Source organism: Mustela nivalis, assembly GCF_964662115.1.
Source record: "Mustela nivalis genome assembly, chromosome: 7".
Lineage (NCBI taxonomy): Eukaryota > Metazoa > Chordata > Mammalia > Carnivora > Mustelidae > Mustela > Mustela nivalis.
Window position 1 is genome coordinate 7,424,257 of NC_139026.1, and position 24,560 is coordinate 7,448,816.

The 24,560-nt window shown below is 48.5% G+C and overlaps 2 protein-coding genes across 2 annotated transcripts in view; both read right to left on the minus strand.

Annotated features, from left to right (window-relative positions):
- The window catches only part of L3MBTL2 (L3MBTL histone methyl-lysine binding protein 2), a 529,035-nt gene extending 504,753 nt beyond the window's left edge, over window positions 1-24,282 (minus strand). Inside the window, exon 1 of the mRNA XM_082739986.1 lies at window positions 24,104-24,282. The gene's annotated coding sequence lies outside the window, so the exon portion shown is untranslated. The remainder of the gene's footprint in view (window positions 1-24,103) is intronic.
- Window positions 19,580-23,482, minus strand: MCHR1 (melanin concentrating hormone receptor 1). The gene is made up of 2 exons (XM_082738933.1): window positions 22,739-23,482; window positions 19,580-21,434 (listed from the first exon to the last, which is right to left on the minus strand). Exons 1-2 carry the CDS (start codon window positions 23,037-23,039, stop codon window positions 20,455-20,457), a joined length of 1,281 nt encoding a protein of 426 aa, XP_082595059.1. The 5' UTR covers window positions 23,040-23,482; the 3' UTR covers window positions 19,580-20,454.
- Window positions 24,283-24,560: the final 278 nt, after the last annotated feature.

Genomic DNA, 24,560 nt, shown 5'->3' on the forward strand with positions numbered 1-24,560 from the left:
CCCAGTCTCCTCTCAGTGAGAAGAAGGTGGTTTCCCGTTTTCTGCTGTGACAGGAATGCCGTGGTGCCGCGCTTAAATCCCAGGACTGAGAGGTCGGAGAGCACATACTTCCATTTTGCCAAACTGCTGCTCTAAGAAGTTGTACCGTGACCCTCCCACCCACAGAAGATGAGAGGGCTGCTCTCCGGTTCTTCCCAACATAAATCTAGTAAATAGTATGTCCCATCTCAGGGACCGGTGGGGCCAGCTTTGAAAGGAGGGTCAGTGGCTCCCTTCTGTGGTGGTTTCCCTGGGGAGAAGTCTGGGGCGGTTGGCTGGTGGCGAGATGGGAATCCAGCAGCTAGAGGTAGACACAGGAGGAAGTCTAATTCAAAGCCATATAATCAGTGGACTTGGGAAGGAGCTCGTTGCCGTGGCAACCTGATTTCCCCTGTTGCCAAAAGCAGGGTTTCTTCTTTCTTCTGCACCTGGCAGGAGCTCCTCTCCTCTCAAGATTACTTGAGAAAGAAAGACAGAGTTTGGCATTCTTTTATTGAGGTCAGTGCCCATTTTCAGACAGGGACCACCCTGTCACCGACAAAATGTGATTCTCTGACTGGAATGTGTCCTCTGGAAGCGAGGAGCCCGTTGAACCCCATTCACGTGGTGCACAGATGCACTGGGGTCTCTTGCCTCAAACACTGAAGTGAGTGATGGACCCCACCGACCTGTATTGTCTTTAGGTGGGCCAAGCTCCCAAGGAGACTGCTCTGTTCCCATCACAAGAAAAGCTTTCCTTGATTTTGTTTTTTAAGAACACCAAAGGTCAAGGTCCAGGAAGTCTGCTTGAGCAGGCCTCTTAAACCAGACCCTGGCTTAAATCACTTTACTTTGCTTTCTCTGCATTTAGCCTTGAAAACGCTGATTGGGATAGAGCAGAATTCAATTATTTGGACCTGTTTCCCCCATATCAGGTTCTGTGCTAGGCACACTGTGGACATGCCCTCATCTAATCCTTTAACCTCAGTGAGGCAGGAATTATTATCCCATTGTCCGGAGAATGATGTCTGAGGCTCCAGAGCTTAAGTTATTTGCCCAAGATCTCAAGGCAGAAATTGTGAACCCGGCCCTACCTGGGTGTCAAGGTCACATTCCCCACTCCCAACCAGTAGATAATTTGGAGAGGGCAAAGAGGTCTGTGGGGCCTTGATCCATGAACTTCACCTGCTCACCTCACCTGATGGTGCCCCCCTCCTTCACCCGCACCTCCCTCCCTAATGAGGCAATGAGCTCTGGTGGGGATAACATGCAGGTGTGGAGGTTCAAATCCATCCTAGCTGTGGATCCTGAACTTGTCTGAATCCCAGCCTCAAAACAAGTATGTGAAGCTGGCCCTCTGGGTTTTGTCTGTTTTCTGTTTGTTTTGTTTTGTTTTTTAAGAACACTTAGTGCTGTGGGGAGGGTTAAGTGAACCAAGAAGGAAGGATCCTGTGATGTATCTCTTCTGTTAAACTCAAAATACCCCAGATCCTCCCCAGCCCCTTGGGAGACTTTTCTACCTTCTCTGACACAGCCTTTCCTGTGGGAAGGTGCTTCCCTAGCCTCCAGGGTATATGACAGTATTGATTTGTATCCTTGAACTTGATTTATCTACATCCTGTCCCAGAGGCAACAGCCCCTAGAGCTATTCCCAGCAGAATCTTGTCGCACTCACACTCAGTTAGTCTCCCCATTCCAGCCCTGCAAGCAACCTTTTCCCCACAAGCCCACCCCTCCGGCAGGCCTCTGAAATGTCTCCCCGGCCCCGCTGTGCTTCCCAGCCTTCAGAGCACGGCCTGGGTGACCCGTGGCCTGGGTAGCAGGTGCACACATTCAAGGAAAAATGCAAGGACAATGGTGCTTTTCTAGTTCGTGTAACTTACCTGATGAGTCCTCCCCTCCCCCGCCACTTTGGGAAAGGAGGAAGGAAACCCAGTTTGCCGGTTCACAGTTCAATGGTCTCTCTCGGATGACTCTGTTTCTGTAGGGTAAATGCTCAGTCCTTTAAATTTCCTCTTTTTTCTACTGCCACAATCCATGATGCTGGCAGCCAGCGTACTGAGCCAACTGGTCACCCATGGGCTTTCTGGAGTGTCCTGCTGACATCCACTGCTGGAATTGTGCTTGGGGCATAAGGGCCCTACAAAGAGTGGTCTCTGAGTCCCTCCAGAGCCCCAATTCCCTTAGATGATCTGAGGAATTTCGGGGCCCCCTGCAGCCATGGGGAGCAAAGTCATTTAGCTAGTCATTTCCCCACCGCATTGTTGCACTTTTGCCTCTCTGACTTCTGTACACAGTGTCTAGTCCAGCATGGGTCTCCTCCTAGGATCCAAATAGGAAAGAGGGCCAAGAATCCAGTGTTTTTAGCTGTCCCCTCAACCCTCTCACTTGAGCGTCCCTCTGCCCTTGGGTTTGGTCTGGAGGAGGAGATTAAGACCATGTGTGTCCCTGGCCTCTGCCTTCGTTCAGGTTGTCCTGGGGCCACACTCAGGTGTCATATCTTGATTTCTTTCCACTCTAGCCTCATAACAAAATTTGGCAGCCTAGTCTACCAGGACTGGTTTTTGATAAATTAATGTATGTTTAAATTATTTAGAAAATCTTTTCTCTCTTGGTGTAGACTGGCTTTCTAGGCTATTCCCTTGCTTTACACTCCGGAATATTTTTTTGGATGTCCAAAGCTAAGCACCAATTTCCTCTTTCTCTTTGCATTCCTAATCCTCTCCAAGGCAAACAGATGCCTCTGGCAGAGGAGGGCCATTACACAAAAAACGGAGTACACAAGAGATAAGCATATTAATGTCATTCAAAAGATCTTTTCCCCAGTCCACACTCATGACTAGGCATGCTTGAAGTTCCTTCCAGCCCTGAAATTCTGTTAATTTATGAATTCTGTCCTTTCCACATTGTCAGACACAGGAGCTCCTATGAGCAGTATTTTTGGGTTTTTGTTGTTGTTGTTGTTGTTGTTTTGTTTTGTTTAAATCCTTTTCTTGGGGCAACATAGTTTTAGTTACTGCCTTGGCTCTCCTCACCCCTAGAGTAACGCTTCCCGGAAAAGGTGCTCCTACTGCTTCAGAACCCATCAAGGCAAGGCAACAACCACTTTATTTCTAAATGCAAGGTGCCCTCTATTAATTTCCTTGGACTGCTGGAACAAAATGCCACAAACTTGGCAACTTGTTACAAAAAAAATTAAGAGAAGTGTGTTCTCTCACCAAGGCCAGAAAACCGACATCCAGAAGTCCGTGCCTCTCTCCTAGCTTCTGGTAGTTTCTAGGCTCACAGACACCTTACTCCTGCCCCTGCTTCAGTCTTCACAGATTTTGCCCTCTGTCTCCCTCTCTTTTGCTAAACATCCAAGGACATCAGTCGTTGCATGTAAGGCCCACCCTAAATTGAGGATCTTATCTTGAGACCCTTAACTTAATTACACCTGCAAAGACCCAATTTCCACATAAGGTCATATTTGCAATTGTTGGGGGAAGACGTGGTCAGATCTTTTTGGAGGACACTATCCAAAGTCATGACACACCCTTTTCGGTTCTCAACTTGACCTTTTTGCAGCATTTGACACTCATGATCACTTTCTCTCAGAAATGAACTTTTCCATCTTTTCCTAGATACCCACCCTGCCTCTCTGCCTGGTTCTCCTCATGCTCCTCTACTGGCTCCTCTTCTTCCCAGCCCTGAAAGGCTGATGTCCCAAAGATCCTGTCCTGTTCTGTCCTTAAGTCTCTTCCCCTCTCAGTCTCCCTCAGTCGGTCACAGACATTCCCAAGGTCCTCTATAAGCCACAACGGAATCATCCTGGGATGTATGAGGCCATGGTATTACAGATTTTAGAACTAGAGTGGATCTCTGTCTTTACCTGATGGCAGTGGGAAAGGAATATTATAGGGTCAGAAGAGTGGCAAGAGAGAACACGATATTTTGAAATTTCCCTGGTCTTGGTGTTTGGATGGATTGGACTGGAAAAGGAAATTAGTAAACTGGAGACCTTTGGGAAGTTTCTGCTGTAATCCAAGTATATGATGAGGAGGGCTTAGATTAGGATGCTAGCAAGAGAGAGAAGGCAGGAGAGAACTCCTGTTTTACGGATCATCTACTGTGTGCCACTTTATGCATGCTGCAAGTCTCACAACAACCTTGCAAGGAATATATTCTTACCTCTATTTTACAGATTAAAAAGCTCAGAGAGAGGGCGCCTGGGTGGCTCAGTGGGTTAAGCCACTGCCTTCGGCTTAGATCATGATCTCAGGGTCCTGGGATTGAGTCCTGCATCGGGCTCTCTGCTCAGCAGGGAGCCTGCTTCCTCCCCTCTCTCTCTCTGCCTGCCTCTCTGCCTACTTGTGATCTCTCTCTGTCAAATATATAAATAAAATCTTAAAAAAAAAAAAAAAAGCTCAGAGAGGGGGCACCTGGGTGGCTCAGTCAGTTAAGTGTCTGACTTTGGCTCAGGTCATGATCTCAGGGTCCTGGGATCCAGCCCCACATGGGGCTCCCCGCTCATTCGGGAGTCTGCTTCTCCCTCTCCTTCTGCCTTTCCCCTTGCTTGTGCTCTCTGTCTCTCTCTCTCTCAAATAAATGAATGAAACCTTAAAAAAAAAAAAAAAAAGCTCAGAGTTTAAGTGATTTACACAAGGTCACACAGCAAGTTAATGGCCATGCTGGGGTATAAACCCATGTGCTTCTGAGTCTAGAAGTTAGATGGAAGGAATAAATCTGTGAAATAATTTAATATAAGGCATACTGGGATTTCATGGTGGAACAGATATAGAGGATGAAAGAGAGCAAAGGACACAATGCCCTGGAGAAAAATGGAGGCTTCTGGAGAGTGAGTGAGTTGTGATGGTAAGTACAAGAAGGTTAATAAAAACATGGCTTCCATCTCACTGAGTCTGGGATGACAGAGATGCATGTGGACAAATGGGAATCTTGGACTGGGGGTCAGGAAGGCAGAGGGGATTTAAGGAGCATCAGTAAACAGCAGGGAATGGCCAGCAGGTTAAGGAGATGGAGATGAGGACAGAGGTCATGACTGGTGACTGGTGGGTGCACTTTACCTGCTTCATCTAAAAGGTGTTATTCACTCCCCCATTTTCTTCAGGAAGATAGTGGCTTCATTTCTGATTTCTTCCTCTTAACTCTATTTCCCAAGGAAGGAGGGAGAATTGGGGAGGCCACCAGAAACAGCGACGCTCCCCAGAAAAGCTCGTGTTGGCCTGCAGTCAGGTGAGGCCTGGCAGAAGCCACCAGAGAGCAACAGCCACTCTAGTGGCTCTGGGGGCGAGCACTGTTGCTGCTCTTGGACAGCTGGGAGCAGGCGGGAAGCTGACTGAGGAAGCACCAAGCTGGCGGTGGCAGGGCGGTTTGAGCTCAAGACTCATTTGCCTGATCAACCAGAGCTTTCCCAAGTGCTGGTGGTGATAGAGCCGGCATTTGAGTGTGGGTTTTTTTGTTTTTTTTTTGTTTTTGTTTTTTTTTGAGCCTTTTTTTCTCCTAGTAAGATCCAGGAGAGACCACCATGGAAAGACAGCAGAACCTCTATGGGGGAAAAAAAACCCCACGAAACTCTCTTGTTTTTCCCTCTTGCAATGGATGGTTTGCCCCCAGACTGCTGTTACAACCAGTTACAGCCGGATTTCTTTCTTATTACACATTGTAAAGTACACATACTGAGAACACAGTATGTATCCAGTTGAGATATCCTGTGGGTTCATCACATCAAGGCATCCATCAGCCTTCAACTCCTTCTAAACACAGGGCTCTTGCACAGGTGATTCCCTTTATCAGGAAGGTCCCCTCCCCCTCCTTATCCTTTACAGCCTGGTGGGTGAGATGTCACTTCTTCAGCTCTATCCTTGTCCCATGGCACTTACTGTCTCCCATACTTCTCTGTTGTAGATCTGTAGAATTGTGATTGTTACATTTACTTCCGGGCTTATCCGAGTAATGTTTCTTTCCCCTGCTAGGGCCGGGACCCCGCCCAGCTCTGACGGCAGGCGCTGTGACTGCTCAGTTGGCCACGAGCCTTCTCGGATCTTATATTTGACTCGAGCTCAGACATCTAGATTCCACCTGTAAGTATTACTCCATTACTGGGCTCTTCTTCCGGCATCCGGGGAGGAGGTTATAAACCCTCCAAACTTATTTGCAGTATTTTTTTTTTTTTTTATAAAGAAATCCCTACGTCCAGCGTGGGGCTTGAACTCAAGAGCCTGAGATCCAGAGTTCCATGCTCCCCCGACTAAGCCAGCCAGACACCCCTTATTTGCAGTATTTTATGTGTATATGCAGATGTGCATTTGGGATGAGGGAGAATCCAGATTTTCATGAGATTTGAGGTTAAAGATTCCTTCCTGTGAAAAATCCTCAGCAGTAATCCATTGCCTTCCTTGCTGTCCTCCAAGTCTCCCTCCTTTGCCCATTTGAATTTCCATGCCTTTCTCTCTTTTGAGACCCTATCTGGAGGGATATCTGTTTTGTCTTCAGATAATCTTTCTTTCTATGTAAGATCATATAAACATTCTTTTTCTTTTCTTTTCTTTTCTTTCTTTTTTTTTTTCTCTTAAAAGAAATGTACGCATGCACTGGCACCCACTTGGTGGGGTTTCCAATGAAATGGCCCCAGGAGGGTGAACACGTGACTGGTAGTAGCCAATAGGAGTGTCCTATTTCCCTGGTTCTCAGGCTTGGTTGGGTAGAAATGGGAAGGTCTATAAAGAGGGGCCAATCTGAGACTTTCAGTTTTTGAAACAGATCTTGGAGGTCAAGATGGTAGGAGATGGTGGGCAGAAGTGCAGGCTAAGCCTGGAGCTGATGCCTGTGAAGACAATGCAAGCCCACACACCTGCTGGTGGCCATCTTTGCTACCACAGAAGGGTTAGGGTTAGGGTTTACAGAAAGCAAAACTGAGCAACGCATTGGAGAGAGAGAGATGTGAGGAAGTTAAAAAAAAAAAAAAAAAAAAAGAAGAAGAGTGTGCCCTAATGGCAGAACTAGAGCCCTTGGATCCAGTCATGACTTAAAGCATCATCTGGCCCTGAACTTTTTTTTTTTTTTATATTTTATTTATTTATTTGACAGACAGAGATCCCAAGTAGGCAGAGAGGCAGGCAGAGAGAGAGGAGGAAGCAGGCTCCCCGCTGAGCAGAGAGCCCGATGCGGGGCTTGATCCCAGGACCCTGGGATCATGACCTAAGCCGAAGGCAGAGGCTTTAACCCACTGAGCCACCCAGGCACCCCCTTGAACTTTTTTCTTGAGAGGCCAATACATTCCCCTTTCTTGCTCGTATCAGTTGGAGTTAGAGTTCTGTTAGTCACAACCAAAAATTTCTTACCCATTGTCTCAGTCAACTTCAGCTGCTATCACAAAATACCATATACTAAATGGCTCAAACAAGACTTTGATTTCCTGCAGTTCTGGACGCTAAAAGTCTAAGATCAAAGTGCCCCATCCCTGAATGAACCACTGTGGCCAGGGAGGTGGGAAATGAGGACTGGTTAAAGCCCAGCCCTGGAGCTGGGTGATGGGATCAGTCCTTCCTAAACCACAAGGTTAGAAGTTCAGGATATTGGGGAAGGTGTTTGTTGCGCTGAGCACTCCGTGTTGTGTAAGTCTAATGAGTCACAGGCCTGTACCCCTGAAACATATGTTAACATATGGTAACATTTATTAACATATGTTAGGTTTTTTTTTTTTTTTAAGTTCAGAATGTCATCAGGAGGGCTAACAGAACAGTTATTAAACAAATAGGGGTTTATTTTTCTTGCACAACAAGAAGTCTGGAGGATGGTGTTGGTTTAGCAAGTCAGTGATACCCTCAGGAACCCTTATTCTTTCTGTCTTTCTGCACCACCAATCTCAGTGCATTGGTTTGCAATCTTATACTTGTCACCACATGATCCCAAGATGTGGCTACAGCTCCAGATAGTGCCTCACCATTCAAGGCAGGGAGAAAGGAGGAAGAACCCAGAAGATATGGATATGAAGCTTTGTTTGCTTTAAACAGGAAAGCAAGACTTTTCCCAGCAGATGTCTGCTTAGGTGCTGTTGGCGAAAACTGGATCTCCTGTGCACCCTCAGCTGCAAGGGATGCTGGGAAAGCAGGAGATGGTGTTGTCCAATGGCTTTAGACTAATCATGATCCATCACCTGGGGACTCTGTTACTGAGGAACCAGAGGACATGGATATTGAGGGGAATCTCTGATAATATTAGGCAGAGCTCTCTAAATACACCCAAACTTTCTCAACTCTACAACTTTGCTCAAGTTTTTTCCACCTGCCTAAAACTTGCTCTTTTCCATCTTTGCTTGTCAAAGTCCTACCTGCCCTTCAAAATCTTTTTCAAATGCCCCAAACCCCTCAGTGAGATGTGAGGACTTCTTCAACCTCCCCAGCACCTTCTATCTTTATTCTGGGGCTTTGTTCTGTCTGTCCTGTGGATGGTCATATGCATGACGCAATATCCCACTGTGGCACAGACTTAAGGTTAAAACTTTCCGTGTGTACCCTTGATAGGTGACCTAACCTCTCCAGGGCTTGAATTTCTTCATCAATAAAATGACAGTAATAACAGAACCTGCCTCACAGAGTTGCTGTGAGGATTAAATAGGATAATTTATTTATGTTAAATCTTTTGCCTAGTGCCTATCCCGTAGCCAGCGCTTGAGAACTGCGAGCCATTAGTATTTTTATTACTACTGTCCCGTTCTCCCTGTGGCCTCCCTTGGTCTCCACCCTCCTCAGCTTTGCCGCTTTTCTTAAAATTGAGATATCATGCACATTCCATAAAATGTACCCTTTTGCAGTGTATAATCCAGTGGTTTTCACAAAGCTGTGCAGTTGCCACTGCTGCTTCATCCCAGAACATTTTTATCACCTTCAAAAGATGGCAGCCACAAATATCCTTTCTGTCTCTATGGATGTGCCAATTCTCGGACATTCCATTTAATGGGATCATGTAACACGTGGTCTTTGGTGATCGGCCTCTTTCATTTAGCGTTGGGTTTTCAAACTGATCCGTGATGTAGCATGTGTCAGTACTTTATTCTTTCTTGTGGGTTTGTATTATTCCATTGCATGAATCTACCACATTTTGTTGATGCAATAATCGGATAATGAACATTTGGGTTATTTTTGCCTTTGGCTATTCTGAAGAATGCTGCTATGAACCTCTGCGCACAGGTTTTTGTGTAGACACGCATTTTTCTTTCTCTTGGGTATGGACCTAGGAGTGGAACTCCTGGGTCACACAGTCACTCTGGGTTTTACCTTTGGAAGAACTGCCCCCCTGTTTTTTCCACGGTGGCCGCACCATTTTACATTCCCACAAGTAGTGTTGGAAGTTCCAGTTTCTCCACATCCTCGCCAGAATCTGTCCCTGCCTGTCTTACTCTGCCATTTGAATCCCAGTGGCCGCACATGGTAGATGTTCAGCATATTGAACAGAAGCTCTCTGGGGCTCTCACTCGTCCAGAGTTCGGTGAAGCTGGCATAGGAGGCATGGTTGAGCCACTGGTGGCATTAGCTGTGACACTGTGGTCTGGGGAAGAACTGCTATTTCTACCTTCACCTTGGGCTTAGTTGGTGTCAGGCCCAGTGCTGCACCCTGGAGTCCGTGTTGGCGGGGATCCCGGAGTCTGTGGAGGCACAGATACGTCAGCACACTAGGGTATTGCGATGTCGTGAATATAATCCTGGAGGGCAGCCCAGGGCATGGTGGCGAGGTGACAGCTGTTCTCTGGAGGGAGGGGGCTGTTCAAGGAGGGCTTCCTGAAAGAGGAACCACCCGACTTTTCTCTTAAAGATGAAGTAGGAGTTTCTTGGGCAAAAAAGGGGAAGGGGATAATGTTCCCAGGCAAAGAGACTGGCACAGTAAAAGGTGTGGTGGGGGCACCTGGGTGGCTCAGTGGGTCAGGCCTCTGCCTTCAGCTCAGGTCATGATCTCAGGGTCCTGGGATTGAGCCCCGCATTGGGCTCTCTGCTTGGCGAGGAGCCTGCTTCCCCCTTTCTCTCTGCCTGCCTCCCTGCCTACTTGTGATCTCTCTCTCTCTCTCTCTCTGTCAAATAAATAAATAAAAATTTTTTTAAAAAGGTGTGGTGAGAGGAAACACCTGGATTGTGACGTGGAGATGGTGGGGTGTGGGTAATAGAGTGGAGATTGAGTGGTGAGGGAACAGCAGAGAGCTCTGAATGTGAGAAGTCCAGCTTCCACACAGGAGAAACAGAACAGATGGGAGTCTGTCTCAGTCTCCTCATCTGTAAAATAGGGATAAAAACAATATTCTCTACTTGGGATCTTGTATGGATTTCATGAACCTGAGCAAAACATTTGTACAGCGCTTAAAACCGTCTCTGACCCATGCTGGATGAACGTTGGGCGTAACTGCTGCTCTCTGCTAGGACCTTGAGGAGAGGTCTTTTTGTGTTCCTGGCGGGGCTCAGAGAGGAGTGAATGGACAGGGGAAGGGGGGTTGAAATGACAGGTGTTCATAGTAAAGACATAATGTTTCCATTGTCACCATGAGGATGGAGTGGGGCCATAGAGGGACAGTAGGCATTTTCCAGAGAAGGAAGATGGACTTGGCAGGCTAAGCAATAGGTGTGCACAAGGAAGGAGCGGTTAAGTTACAATCAACCCTTGTTGACCTACTGTGTGCAAGGCATTGTGTGAAAATTGCTAGGATGTAAAGAAATAGGTCTCCCTAATCACCAGTTTACAATTAACTTGGAGAGACAAGAGAATAATTCAAGTAAATAACCATCCAAGTCCCATGATAGAGCAAGATTAATCATTTAATAGTAGCATAGCTTGGAAGTTTTATAGGAATTCAGAGAATGATTAACTCAGTGGAGGCTGGTGAGGGCTCGGAAGGCTTCATGGAGAAGCAGGAAACTGAGCTGGAGCAGAAGAGTGGGTAGGATTCAAGTAGGCAGAGGGGAGGAGAGGTCAAATCTGATGGAGGAAACCACAGGGCAGGGGCTGAGCTTTTAAGTTAATGCGCAGTCAACCAGAGAAGAGAAAGTCTGGAGCATCCTGTGAAGGTTAATGGAGGACAGGATGGGAAAAAGTGATATAATTAACAACTAAAATTTATTAAGTGCTAGGCAGAGTGTTAAGTGCTTTTTTGTGTTAGGCGAAAGAAATATCACCGTTTTAAAATTATCCTGCAAAGTAGTACTTATTGCTCCAGGAAAAGGGTCAGATGGATAAACGTTTCCAGGAACTGGACAAAAATGTGGCTCAGGCCAAGTGTTAGATGGGATGGGAGGGAGTGGTGGGGACTGTGGCAAACTCGGGAGCACTCGCTTCCCCTAAAAGGGGCCATCAGTCAGCCCCAGGGAGCTGTGGTCTTCAGTGACCACCATGATCTTAAATCCAATGGCCTCTTTCATGCCTCACTGACCTGACCTCCTAGGCAGCTCACCATTCTTCCTTAAATGACTCTCTTTTCCTGTTTCTATGATGCCACACTTACTCACTTTCCCTTCTACCTCTCTAGCCATTCCTCTACAGATTCCTCCTTTGTTCAGCCTCTGCATGGGAAGTTCCCAGGACTAAGGCTCAAGCCTCTTCTCATCCGACTCTGCCCTTACTCCCCCTGGCGCCATCCCATCCATCCGTAGGCTGGTGGCTCTCAACTTTATATTCCCAGCCTGTCTCTTCTCAAATCAGCGGGACACTTGAGCATCTCACGTATAAACAAACCCCATACTGGACTTACATGTCCTCCCATAAATCTGCACCCTGTTCAAGTCCCCTCTTTCTTTCTTTTTTTTTTTTTAAAGATTTTATTTATTTATTTGACAGAGAGCTCACAAGTAGGCAGAGAGGCAGTCAGAGAGAGAGAAAGAAGCAGGCTCCCCGCTGAGCGGAGACCCCAATGCGGGGCTCAATCCCAGGACCCTGAGATCAGGACCTGAGCCTAAGGCAGAGGCTCAACCCACTGAGCCACCCAGGCACCCCATGTCCCTGTTTCAATAAATGGAACCCCCATCCCCCAGTTATACATACCAATAACTCATTCTCCATCCTCCACAACCAGCTCATCCCAGGCCTGTGCCTTCTGTTCCACAAATGTATCTCGCGGGTCCACCCCTCTCCATCTCCACGGCCACCAACCCAATGCAGACCATCCCCGTGACTGGCCTGAATAACTACCACAGATGGCCCGTTTGCTTTTCTTATCCACACCGTTCTAATCCACTCTCTACACAGAACCCAGGATGATGATTTTCGGATACAAATGTAAGCATAGCATTCACCTGTTTAAAGCCTTTTGATGGTTTCTCTTAGATTGGGTATAAAATATAAAATCGGGCGCCTGCTTCCTCCTGTCTCTCTGCCTGCCTCTCTGCCTACTTGTGATCTCTGTCTGTCAAATAAATAAATAAAATCTTAAAAAAAAATAAAAATAAAATCCAAAATCACTGGACACCTGGCTGGCTCAGTCAGTGGAGCATGTGACTCTTGATCTCAAGGTCATGAATCCAAGCCCCATGTTGGGCAAAGAGCCTACAAATAAACAAACAAATTAAAATTCAAAAACAGGGTGCCTGGGTGGCTCAGTGGGTTAAAGCCTCTGCCTTCGGCTCAGGTCATGTTCCCAGGGTCCTGGGATCGAGTCCCGCATTGGGCTCTCTGCTCAGTGGGGAGCCTGCTTTCCCCTCTCCCTCTACCTACTTGTGATCTCTCTATAACTAAATAAATAAACTCTTTTAAAATAAATAAATAAATAAAATTCAAAAACAAAGTCACTGGTGTGGTTCATAATGCCCTGCATAGCTGGGCCCAGGGTTATAAGATCAAATATCTCCAGGGTAGAGGCAAGTGACTTAAATAAATGAAACTGGCTGAGTCAGGAAAACGGTAAGAGCAGGGACTGTGGCAAACTGTAGAGTGCACCCCTGTGGAAGGGACCGTCTCTCGACTCCAGCAGATTGTGGGCCTGTGGGAAAGTAGAACCTGAGCAGGATCCTCTGATATTTCAAGAGGAGGTGGGTCAATCTGATTTTTAAGTAAACCTAGGAATTTAAAAGTTGACAACTGATTCGTGAACTTTTTTATCGTAACAAAACAAAAAACAGAAAATCACACCTGTGGGTCAGATATAGCTCCTCAAGCAGCCAGATGTCGACTTCTGCTCCAAGGATCATGGACAGAAAACTCTTCTTAGAAAAATTACTCATAGATTAGTTTGAGAAGCACTTAATGGGGTCAGGGGTTGGGGCTTGCAAAGATTAAGTGGCTCTTCTTCCCCTTGCTGCAATGAGACAGGTCGAGGCACAGAGAAATCCATTGCTTTGCATAATAAAGTAAAAGGGTATCCTCTTAGGCAGGAACAATTTTGTGTTCTACATTGGATTAGGGGCTTTCTTTAGGCTGTCTAGGGGAGAGGAGATTTGGAGGCCCTAAAAGGAGGAAGAAGGAGATGGGGAAAGGGCTCCGGTCCAGTGTCCATGGCTCAGAAACAGGGCAGCAGGCCAAGCCTGTGAGGAGAGGGCAGAAGGGCATCCCTGAGACGGACTGCAGGAATCCTGAGGTCTGCCAGCCAACTCAGTCCTTTCCAATGTGAGCTCTCCCCTCCTGTCCTTCCCTGCTTTGGCCATCTCTGAGCCCCACTATCACAGGTTTGACCTAACCCTGGCTGCCTTGGGATGAAGCCACCTGCAGAGAGCCAGGCAGAGGTGATCTGAGCCAGAGGCATCTGGGGGCACACAGGAAGGACCTGCCCACAACCACCCACAGAGACGTTTGAGGAACCACCCATGGAGACGTTTGAGGGGGCACCTGCCTGCCTGTAGCCCCCCAGGACAGAGACGCTAAGTTGGTTTATATGGATATCTCAGGTCAAGGGACCCTGAGAATCCCTCAGGTTGCATATGCGACCTCTCATTTAATCATCCCAACCATGGGCCATGTGTTGATCTCCCCATTTTACAGATGAGGAGAAACAGGCCCAGGAGAGAAAGGCACTTGTCAAGGCCACAGGGCTACTAAGTGCTAGAGGCAGCAAGTTGAGGTATTTACCCACACTGCCCTTACAGGGAGAGAAGGAGGCACAATATTTCTGTAGAGAGAGATCTGAAAGGAGGCCGCTGGGAGTCAGAATGGCAGGGGGATGAAAACTTGATTTGCTTTGGCCAATTCATGAGTCCATTCAGACTTTGGGCCTGCTCCAGAGCCTCCTGGACAAGTTGGTTCATGTTGGATTGGACTAGAAGCCCCAGGCCAGCCTCCCAACCCTCTGATTCTATGACATTTCATGTGAATGATGCATCTTCTTGAGCTTCTATGCTGGGCATTGGTGGGGGTCCTGTGAGAGAAACTAAGAAAAGCAAACGTCCCTGCCTGGGCAGCTCACACAGGAAGTAAAAGTACTAAGAGCCCTTCAGCAAGGTGGTAAGGGAGTGACAAGGGGCTTGTACCCTTGGGAGCAATTAATCCTCAGAGGCAGGATGAGAACACAGCAGAGGTGAACCTTGGCGGGAAGCGGCCATATTAGTTTCCATACATAACAAAGTACCACAAACTGGGTGGCTTAAAACAACAGAATTTTATGGTCTCACAGTTCTGGAGGCTGGAGATGCGAAGTCACGGGGTGGGCAGGACTGTGCTCTCTCTGAAGATGCCAGGGAAGGGTCTGTTGCATGACTCTCTCCCAGCTGCTGGTGGCCTCAGGCCTTCCTTGGTTTGTAGATGGATCACCCCAGTCCGTCATCTGCCCATGGTGTTCTTTCTGTTTCTTCACATTATTTTCCCTGAGTGTGAGTTTGTTCACGTCCAAATTCCCTTTTTTATAAGGACACCAGTCATATTGGATTAGAACCCCCATTGATGATGACCTCATCTGGACTTGGGTAAATCCATAAGATCCTATTTCCATATAAGATCATATTCTGAGGCATTGGGATTAGGACTTCATCATACCTCCTTTTGGGGGATGCAATTCAACTCATAACAGAGGGCAAGCAAGAATCGCACCTGGGAGAGGAGAAGAGGTTCTTCAGGCCACGGATGTACAAAGGCAGAGAGGTGTGAGGTCCAGGGTGCAACTACGGAGGGTGGAGGGCGATGAGGCTGGGGCCAACTTTGGAATCAAGCATACCTGAATTTGAAGCTTGACACTGCCACTAGCTCTGTGACCTTGGGCAAGTTATTTAGCCTAAGTCACAACTGACTCATCTCTAAAATGGGCATAAAGGTCTGTCTACCATGAAATGCTGGTGGAGAGATTAGTAAGTTACTAAACAAATATAGTACTGGACATCATGCTTAGTACAAGAAGGACCTTTACAAAAATAGAAGCTACTCTTTTTTTTTTTTCTTTTAACAAAGGATGTTGCCCTTCTGTGTAGCCTGAGATCACTACTATTCATCATGAATCCAGGAGATCGCTTTGCAGATAATTAAGTGAATGACTTTCCATCCCATCCATCTCTGACCTTCTAGAAAGTTTTCCCCCTGGTTGTCCTCTGAGATTTAGATATGAGATTGGGGCACTCAGGGTAGGTTGCCCATCGCTGTTCAAACAGAAACCCCACCTCAAAAGGAATCGCCTCCCCTCCATCACCATGACCCCCCCATTTCCACAATCTCAGAATTTAGGTGTAATTAGTAAGTCATTGCTAATTGCAGAATTAAGTTTAGCCTGGTCTCATCAACCCTCCTCCAAGATGGGATGCTGCCTTGCTTTTTCTGACCTCCTCAGCTCAAACCACAGGATCAGTTTGACTCACTGCAAATCATAAGGCTGGGAGAATGAGGAGTTTTGGGGGATTTGTGGTTTTCCATCCAAATACTCAATGGAAAAAAGAAAAAAAAAAGACAAGTATCTCATTGAATAACAGGGAGAAAAAGCCTAGCTAAAATAATTTTTTTCTAGTAATAAAGCATAAAGAATCAACTATTATTATTAATTTGAACTGAGTAAAATATTATTGTTAACAGTAAAAAAGAACCCAATTTTTAAAATGGGCAAAGGGTATGAACAGACATTTCTCCAAAGAAGATATGTAAATGACCAATAAGTGCATGAAAAAGATGTTCAACATGACTTATCATTGGTGAAATGCAATTGAAGACCAAAGTAAGACCACTTAAAAAAAAAATAAGACCACTTTACACTCATTAGGATGGTTATTATTGAAAAGAAAGGAAGGAAGGAAGGAAAGAGGAAGAAAGAAAGGAAGGAAGGGAGGCAGGCAGAGGGAGAGGAAGAGAGGAGCACCTAGCTGGCTCCGTTGGTTAGCATCTGCCTTTTGCTCAGGTTATGGACTCAGGTCATGATCCCAGGGTCCTGGGATCAAGCCCTGCATCCTAGAACTGAACCCCACATTGGGCTCCTTGCTCAGCAGGGAGGCTGCTTCTCCCTCTTCCTCTGCCTGCTGCTCTCTCTGCTTGTGCCCTCTCTCACTATCTCTCTTTCTCTCTCTGTCAAATAAATTAATTAATTAAATTAAATTTTAAAAGAGAGAGAGAGAAACTATTGTTGGGAAGGCTGTGGGGAAATTGAAGAACCCCTGTGCATCGCCTGAGGGAAGGTAAAATGGTGCAGCCACCATTTTATTTTTATGCAAAGTTAAGCATAGGATTGCCGTATGATTCAGCAATTTCACTTTTAGCTATAAAAAAATAATTGAAAGTAGGATCTCAAACAGATATTTGTACACCCATGTTCCTAGCAGCATTATACACAATAGCCAAATGGTAGACATAGCCTTAATATCCACTGACAGATGCATGGATAAACTAGATGTACATATATATACATCTGGTTTATATATACAGGTGATATATACATACAATGGAATATTACGCAACTTTGAAAAAGGAATGAGATTTTGATATATGCTATCACGTGGAGAACCTTAAAGGCCTTATAATAATTGAAATAAGCCAGACACAAAAGGAAAAATACTGTATGATTGCACTTATATGAGGTACGTAGAATAGCCAAAATCATAGAGACAGTAAATAGAATGGAGGTTGCCAGGAGCTGTGGGGAAGAATGGGGAGTTGGTTTAATGGGTGTAGAGTTTTAGTATGGAAAGACCAAGAAATTCTGGAGATGGGTAGTGGTGACAGTCCCACAATGATGTGAATTACTTAATGCCACTGAATTGCACACTTGAAAAATTGTTAAAATGGTTATATCTATATAGCTTTTGTTGTGGTAAAAATACATGTAATTAAAATTTACCAATTTAGATGGTAAATTTAGACTATTTCTAAGTGTATAATTCAGTTGTTATGTGTATTTTACCACAATTAAAAAACAAAAACTAACGGGGTGCCTGGGTGGCTCAGTCAGTTAAGCAACCAACTCTTGATCTCAGCTCAGGTCTTTGATCTCAGGGTCATGAGTTCAAGCCCCATGTTGGACTCCACACTGGGAGTGGAGCCTACTTTAAACCACACACACACACACACACATAATTGATAGTTCAGGAAATAAACAAAAATTTCATGACTAGTCCCTTTATTTGGTGTTCTTAATGTATTTCTTTAGTAAATGTCAACATATGGAAGAGTTTCCCTGCAGTCACTTGCAACTTGGGTGTGCCTAACCTGTGAGGTCCTAAGTCCGTGTTCTGGAATCCTTCCACCATAGGGGACTTTAGGTACTTAATCCTCACAGTTGGAGAGGAAATGTTTTCTGGGGAGTAGATGAAGGACCAGTGTTGGAAGCACTCACTGGGATTGGAGAGATGGTGTGATGGGGCCCAAGGAGAGAGATGGTATTTGTTAGGTATGGAGAGGGGGAAAGAAGCAAAGAGATCAATTTCGTGATCTTTACCCACTTCTTGGACTCCCTCTCTGTACCTCACAGTGGCCCCTGCAGTTCTCTGACGCTGGGGCTATAGGTAGCCCCAGGTTGAACGAGGAGGAAAGGAAAATTCCATTCATTTCTCAGACCAGCAACCAGCCCTACCCTCAGCCCACCATTCCCATCAGTGATGTCATGACGACGGTCCTGCGGCAACCCACCCCTTCCCTCTGCACATGCTTGTGCTTGCTCTGATCCAGTGGCACCTGCAGGGTCGGGCAGGAGAAGGATGTGTTGCCCTACCCCCATTCTAATCTCCTTGCCTCCCTTCCTTCTGCATCCCCCCCTCTTCCTCTGGACTTCTCCAACTCTCCCCCAATCCTCTCCCCTCCAACCTGTTTACATTTCCACCCACTCACTTTGTCTCAACCTACTTCGCTTCAGTGTCAGTTTTCAGTTGAGGTTGAGAACTGAAGGAAGGGGTGTTCCCCTCCCTAGGGGTTGTGGGGTGGGGTGGGGGGCCTCCTTAGCCTGTCCCCTGCATTTCCTGAGAGAGGCCACCTGACCTATTTCATCTCCCAGACTCCTTGAAGGGGAGGGGGAGTGACAGACCCCCAGGAAGCCTTTCACAGGCAAACCAGGTGCAAGAAACCCTCCTTTTCTGGAACCAGTGGGTAGGAGCTGCCTCGAAGCTTCCCTAAGAATATTTTTTCTTTTGTTGGATGTGCATCTGAAATAGATTGGGAGCTTACGTGCATCGGCAGCTAGAGACCCCACTGTGAGTGAGTAGGGCAAATTAACGGGTCGGGTTCTTGGCTCCCCCACCCTGCTACTGAGGTGGAGGGGAACACAAGCCTCCAAATACGACAGCTCATGATCACAATAAAAAAGAGCTGCCCAGGGGTTCCTGGGTGGCACAGTCCGTTGGACTGCTGACTCTTGGTTTCAGCTCAGGTCATGATCTTGGGGTCATGGGATCGAACCCTGCATTGGGGTACGGTCCACTTAAGACTCCCCCTCTCACTCTGCCCCTCCATCTCTCTCTCTCTCTCTCTCTCTCTCTTTCTCTCTCTCTCTCTCTCAAATACATAACATCTTAAAGAAAGAAAAAATTAAAAAGAGCTGGTCTGGTCGTGAACGGAAGTTTGCTAAGCCGCCTACCTGCTGCAACTCCGCAGTGAAAAATAACCAGCAAGAAATTATGGATGCATCTGAACAAGTTGGGAGCTCACGATTTGTTGTCACGATTTGTTGTCACTGTCTCAACGATTTGTTGTCACTGGCTCAACGTCTGCTGTGCGGTTTGCCCCTGGACTCCTGGTTCCCAGCTCCTCTCAGTGAAGAAACTTGAGAAGCAGCAGCCTTGCCTGCCGCCCAGTGGCCCATCTGTCATCTTCCGGATCTTGGCAGCAGCAGGAGGCAGGTTCAGGCCGCCCCAGAAGCCAGCCCCGACTGGTGACTCAGCGGGGGAGGTGGCAGTGGGTCTTGGGGCCTGAGGGGCCAGCACGGATGATGACCCAAGTGCTTTGGAGCAGAAGACAGGAAGTGGAGTCCTGAGCCCAAGACGAGCAGCAGAACTGTAATCTATGAGTTCACGTTAATTCGGTTTGTGGGGCTGAACCCTTCCTGTGGGTTTAGCCTCCCCAGCTTCTTGCTTTTTAAGACGCAGCTTGACCGAGGTCTAGGTTCCACAGCCAAGTGACCCGCTTTCCCTTTTCGGCCACTCACCCCCACCCCCAAGCCCAAGCAGTTCTGCAGGAGCATTCAAAGAGATGTGGGTAGAGATTTTCCTTTATTCGTTTTTATTTTGGAGAGGAAGGGCTAGAGCAAAAAGATGATACTAACGCAGCAGGCATCACAATGACCCTTGCACATGCAGGGCGCTGACGGACACTCACTCTGGATCTGGTGATTAACAAATGTGCCTCATGACGACAATGTCCCTACAGCTGCAAAAGCCCCCTTGCTCCTCCCCATTTTTCTTAATTTTAAGACTCCTGTGCATACCCACCCAGTTAGCCTTGTCATTCTCAGTGAGTGATTCTCCTACAAATTGGGTTTTTACTCCTGTGGGCGCAGAGCCCTGCCCCACACCCCCCCAAAATTAAGCATGCATCCCCTAGAGACACAGGCAGATTGACAGGATGCTGGAACACAGAGAGGTGGCATGCTTCATTTCTCAGCATCCTCCAGCGTGGGAGAAAGGCTGCCCTCCATCACACCAGTGAAAGATGGGAAAGAACGCTGAGGCCATACCACTCTCCCATCTCCGCAGGACCCTGTTGTAGGCCCCCCACTCACACCCTGGCCTTCCCAGATCTCGAATTAACCAGCAATTGAGAAAAAAATCTGTGGGAGCTACAAGATGTAGGGCTCAGCTGAGCATTTAAAACAAAATTTTCTTCTTGCTCGGTTTCTGTTCAATCCAAAGGTCTCTTCCTACTCTCCCAAGGGGATTTCTGATGCTTGAAGCCCCCAGATCTGGCTCCCAGCCTCCCCAGCAATTTGTGGACCCTGTGGAATGATTTAGTAGCCGCAACCCCTCACCGCCAAGCCTCCTTGCGTTCTCCCAGAGGGGTCTTTGGTTTTTCTCAGTGTCTCTCCCCACCAGTCTGCTGTGCTGTCCTGACTTGGAGGCGTCTGGGGCAGCAGGAGAAGGGTCAGGTGCCTTTGCTTTCTGTCCTCTCCTCATCGGCTGTCTGGGCATTGCTGATGGCTCGAAGCTGTCCCTGGGCAGCTGGCTTCACCGACAGGACCAAGCGTTTGCGGAATGTCTCACAGAGCACGATGTATACAAAGGGGTTGAGGCAGCTGTTGGCATAGCCCAAGCTGATGGCGGCGTTGTACAGGTAGACAAAGGTGAGGGTTGGGCGGCTGATGGACAGCTGGGTCAGCTGGAGCACATAGTAGGGAGCCCAGCACACAAAGAAGACCAGGCAGATGGCGATGGCCGTACGAGTCACCCTCTTGGTCCGCAGCCGGATGCTGCGTTGAGAGGCAGGAGCTACAGAGGACGTCATGCGCTGCAGGATCCTCACATACGCGGCAGTGATGACCACGAAGGGCAGGGCAAAGGCCAGGAAGAACTGGTACAGGGTGAACCAGTAAAGGTCAGTGTCTGGGTTGGGCAGGCGGATGCCGCACCCCACCGTGCCCCCCGGGAAGGGGATGAGCCTAGCATAGAGCCACACGGGGGTGATGCTGATGAAGGAGAGGGCCCACAGGAGACAGATCACCAGGGTGGCCACAGAGGGCTTCCGGAACTTGGTGGAAGAGATGGGGTGGACAGTGGCCAGGTAGCGGTCAATGGCCATGGCCGTCAGGATGTAGGTGCTCGTGAACTGACTGTTGGCATCCATGGCCGTGATCAGTGTGCACATGGTTTCTCCAAAGTGCCAGACGCCATTGCCCATGAGCTGGTGGATCATGAAGGGCATGCCCAGGAGAAAGAGGAGGTCCACCACAGAGAGGTTGATGATGAAGATGTCGGGGACGTTGCTGCACCAGTGCAGTTTGGACTTCTTCACCACCGCGAAGATGACCGTGGAGTTCCCGATGATGCCCAGGAGGCAGATGGTGCCGAACACGGAAGGCATGATGATGTTGATGTAGGAGACACTCCCTCTGCGAGGAGGTGGCCCTGGGGACAAAAGGAGCAAATGTTGACCCTTTGACATGGACTCTTCTCTAAGGGCTGACATCATCCCGGTGTGCTCAGCCTCCAGCGATGACATGCTTGCCTACCTCTCTTCTTTCCGTCTCAGCTCAGGGCTCACCATTCATCTGGAACCCTTTCCTACCAATCCCGCTCCCCACACTGCTGCTGATCCTGTCCCCTTGCCCTCCTCCACCAGTTCCCTGGCCAATCCTCCCAGATTCTCCCACGCCACCTGTTCGTTGGGGGACCCAGTCCTCTACTTCCTGCATTTTCTCAGAAGGCACAGAATCAAGAACCACAGCTGTCTGCAGAGAATTACTCTGTGGGCTCGCGGGCTTCACCAGGAAACCTCGTCGACGTAGCCAGAAGGGCATGAACGTGTGTGTCGCGTGTGTGCGCGCATGCGGGAAAGCCACCGCATGCATGGACGGGCGCATGCATGTGTTTTCTCTTCTCCTGCCTGCAGTCCTGATCATCTCATTTTAGAAATCACTGATTGGGAGCCGTGGGCTGATTCCTAGGCGTATCTGTGGGCTACCGTCTTGCGGAGGGAGGCTTTTGCCCATCAGGCCCGCAGCCCGCCCTCCCTTCTCCTGGGTTCCTGTGGGGGAATTCCTTGGTCTGTATCATCTGAGCCTGGGCTTCCCAAGCAAGCAGAGACTGAAGCTGTGTGTTGCAGCCTTGCCGCCCGAGAATTTTCTGCACACAAGCCTTTCCTCTTTTTCCTTCTTTTCCTCCTTCAGTGCTAGAATTTCAGGGCATCTCAGCTCTGGAAATGTCAGGAACCTTCATTCACCCGGAAAGTTAATCCCCTCAAGGCTCTGTGAGTTAGCCCTTCTCCGGGGCCTTTCCCAGGGGTCAGGAAGGATGCTTCAGATCCCAGTACCGCAGTTTCCGTAAAAACACGAGGGGATCCGTGAATGAGTGAGCTTCCCCTCTCTCCTCGCATACCATCCTCTGGCTTCTCCTGCTTGCTTTTCCAGCCTGGAATTTTTTTCTACAAAGCATTTGGAACTCCTGGGTGAGTCTTCTCCTGTCTCCGTCACCGGCGGGCCACCATCCCCTGCCACTTCTGAACGCACCTTTGCCCTCTTCTCTGCCCCCGCCCCAGCTGCCCCTGCCTGCCCCGCCCCCTTCTCCCCTTCCCCTCCCGACCAAGCGGACTGCAGGTCTCCTCCCCAAGAACTGTAATAAAGTTTCCGGAGCAGTTTGGCTCCGAGGTGAAACCTTCCCATTACCCATCCCCCGGCGCAGGGGAGGGAGGACTCCCCCCCAGCACTACTCACCGGCCGAGGTGAGGTTATCGGGGCCATCCGAGGTGTTGCTGGCATTGGGGCCAGTGGGCAGCAGCGAGGCTCCCAGGTCCATCCTGCCGCTGCCCGTCGCCTGCTCGCCCGTCCACCCACGCAGGCTGCGGCAGCGCCGCCCGCCCGTCCCGGAGCACGAGCCCCGCAGTCTGGAAGGGGGTCTTCCTGGCGCTGTGGCAGCGTCTGCCGCCTCCAAGCCCCGCTTCTCTCCCCACTCCCTCCTTCCCCGGCTCCCACTGACATCACCTAGACACATTAACATTCGGAAGCAGATGCACATTAACCTCTTCGGTCCCGAGCAGCCGCTCCCCGCTTCCGACTGCCCGCGGAGCCCAGGGGCCTCGGGGAAGCCAGCGGGAGCCGGGCTCAGGCAACCCCATCAGGGAGGGGGCTTCCTTCCCACGTGCTCGTGTGCTCCCAGGAGCTCGCTGCATGTGAGGATCCAGGTCCCTGCAAAGACAAATGAGGAGAGAATCCTCCTCCCATCCTCGGTCCTCCTCCCGGGGACAGAATGAGCCTGGCCTAGTCCCTAACCCCACATGTGGGTGGCTGGGCCAAGTGGCAGGGGCCAGGGGCGACTCCTCATGGATCTTGCAGATGGCAAGCTCAGACCACAGCATGCCTGTCCCCTAGACCACCCTCAGCTCCTTCCCAGTGCCATGCTGGACTCCAACCAGCATCCTGCCTAGCCCGCCAGCGTCCACCAGAAACCCCATTGTCAACAGCTGAGCTGCTGACCAACACTCAGAAGTGACGCAGGTCACTGTGCTGGTGATGGCCAGGGTCTTAGGGACCAGTAGGAGACAAATTCCCCTCTGCACAGAATTAAGGGCAAGCTCACAGAGATTTTATTTTTCTAAATGCTCCAGGGTCCTCCAGGTTTTACCTGAGAATTCTTGAGACAAATTTTGGAGCATAGCAGCCCCTCCTCCCAAAAAGTCATCGACCAGGAACAGCCTTAAAGGGCAAAGCATTAAGTGCATTCTTGACAGATGAATTAAGTGAATTCATGGTCAAGGTGTCCTGCCGCCAGCCTCCAGTGCCCTCCCAGCCACCAGCTGCCACCACACCAACCACCAGATTCAGAGCAGGGGCTTCTGGGTAAGCACAGTCTGATCGCACTTGCTTTTTCAGTCTTATTTATGAATGAGTTTTTATTGAGTACTTACTATTTGCTGAGCATTGTTCAAAGTTCCGTAGTGAAAAAAAACAGTAGGGGCACCTGGGTGGCTCAGTCGGGTTAAGCGTCTGATTCTTGATCTCAGCTCAGGTCTTGATCTCAGGGTTGGGAATTCAAGCCCCACACTGGGATCCATACTGGGCATGGAGCCTACTTAAAAATACATAAATGAATTGGGACGCCTGGGTGGCTCAGTTGGTTAAGCGGCTGCCTTCGGCTCAGGTCATGATCCCAGCATCCTGGGATCGAGTCCCACATCGGGCTCCTTGCTCGGCAGGGAGCCTGCTTCTCCCTCTGCCTCTGCCTGCCATTCTGTCTGCCTGTGCTTGCTCTCTCCCCTCTCTCTCTCTGATAAATAAATTAAAAAAAGAAAAAAAAGAAAAAAAATCCTGTTTAGAAAAAAAATACATAAATGAATAAAAAATAAAGTTCCAAGTCCCTGTCCTCATGGAGTTTATATTCAAGTTGGGGTGAGGTGGGGGGGGATAGAAAATATACAAAAAGTTAAAAAGACAATTTCTGAGGTTGGTGATCAGTGCTATGAGAAATAAAGCAGGGTGCGGAGCCAGGAAACGCTAGGGGAGGTGCAGGTTGCTATTTTACATAGGAAAGCCTCTCTGG

Excerpts from the sequence above, each read along its gene's own strand:
- MCHR1 (XM_082738933.1), bottom strand. The coding sequence starts at position 23,039 with ATGTGCATCTGCTTCCGAATGTTAATGTGTCTAGGTGATGTCAGTGGG. Across the intron at positions 21,435-22,738 it reads CGATAACCTCACCTCGGCCG|GGCCACCTCCTCGCAGAGGG; the intron begins GTGAGTAGTGCT and ends TTTTGTCCCCAG.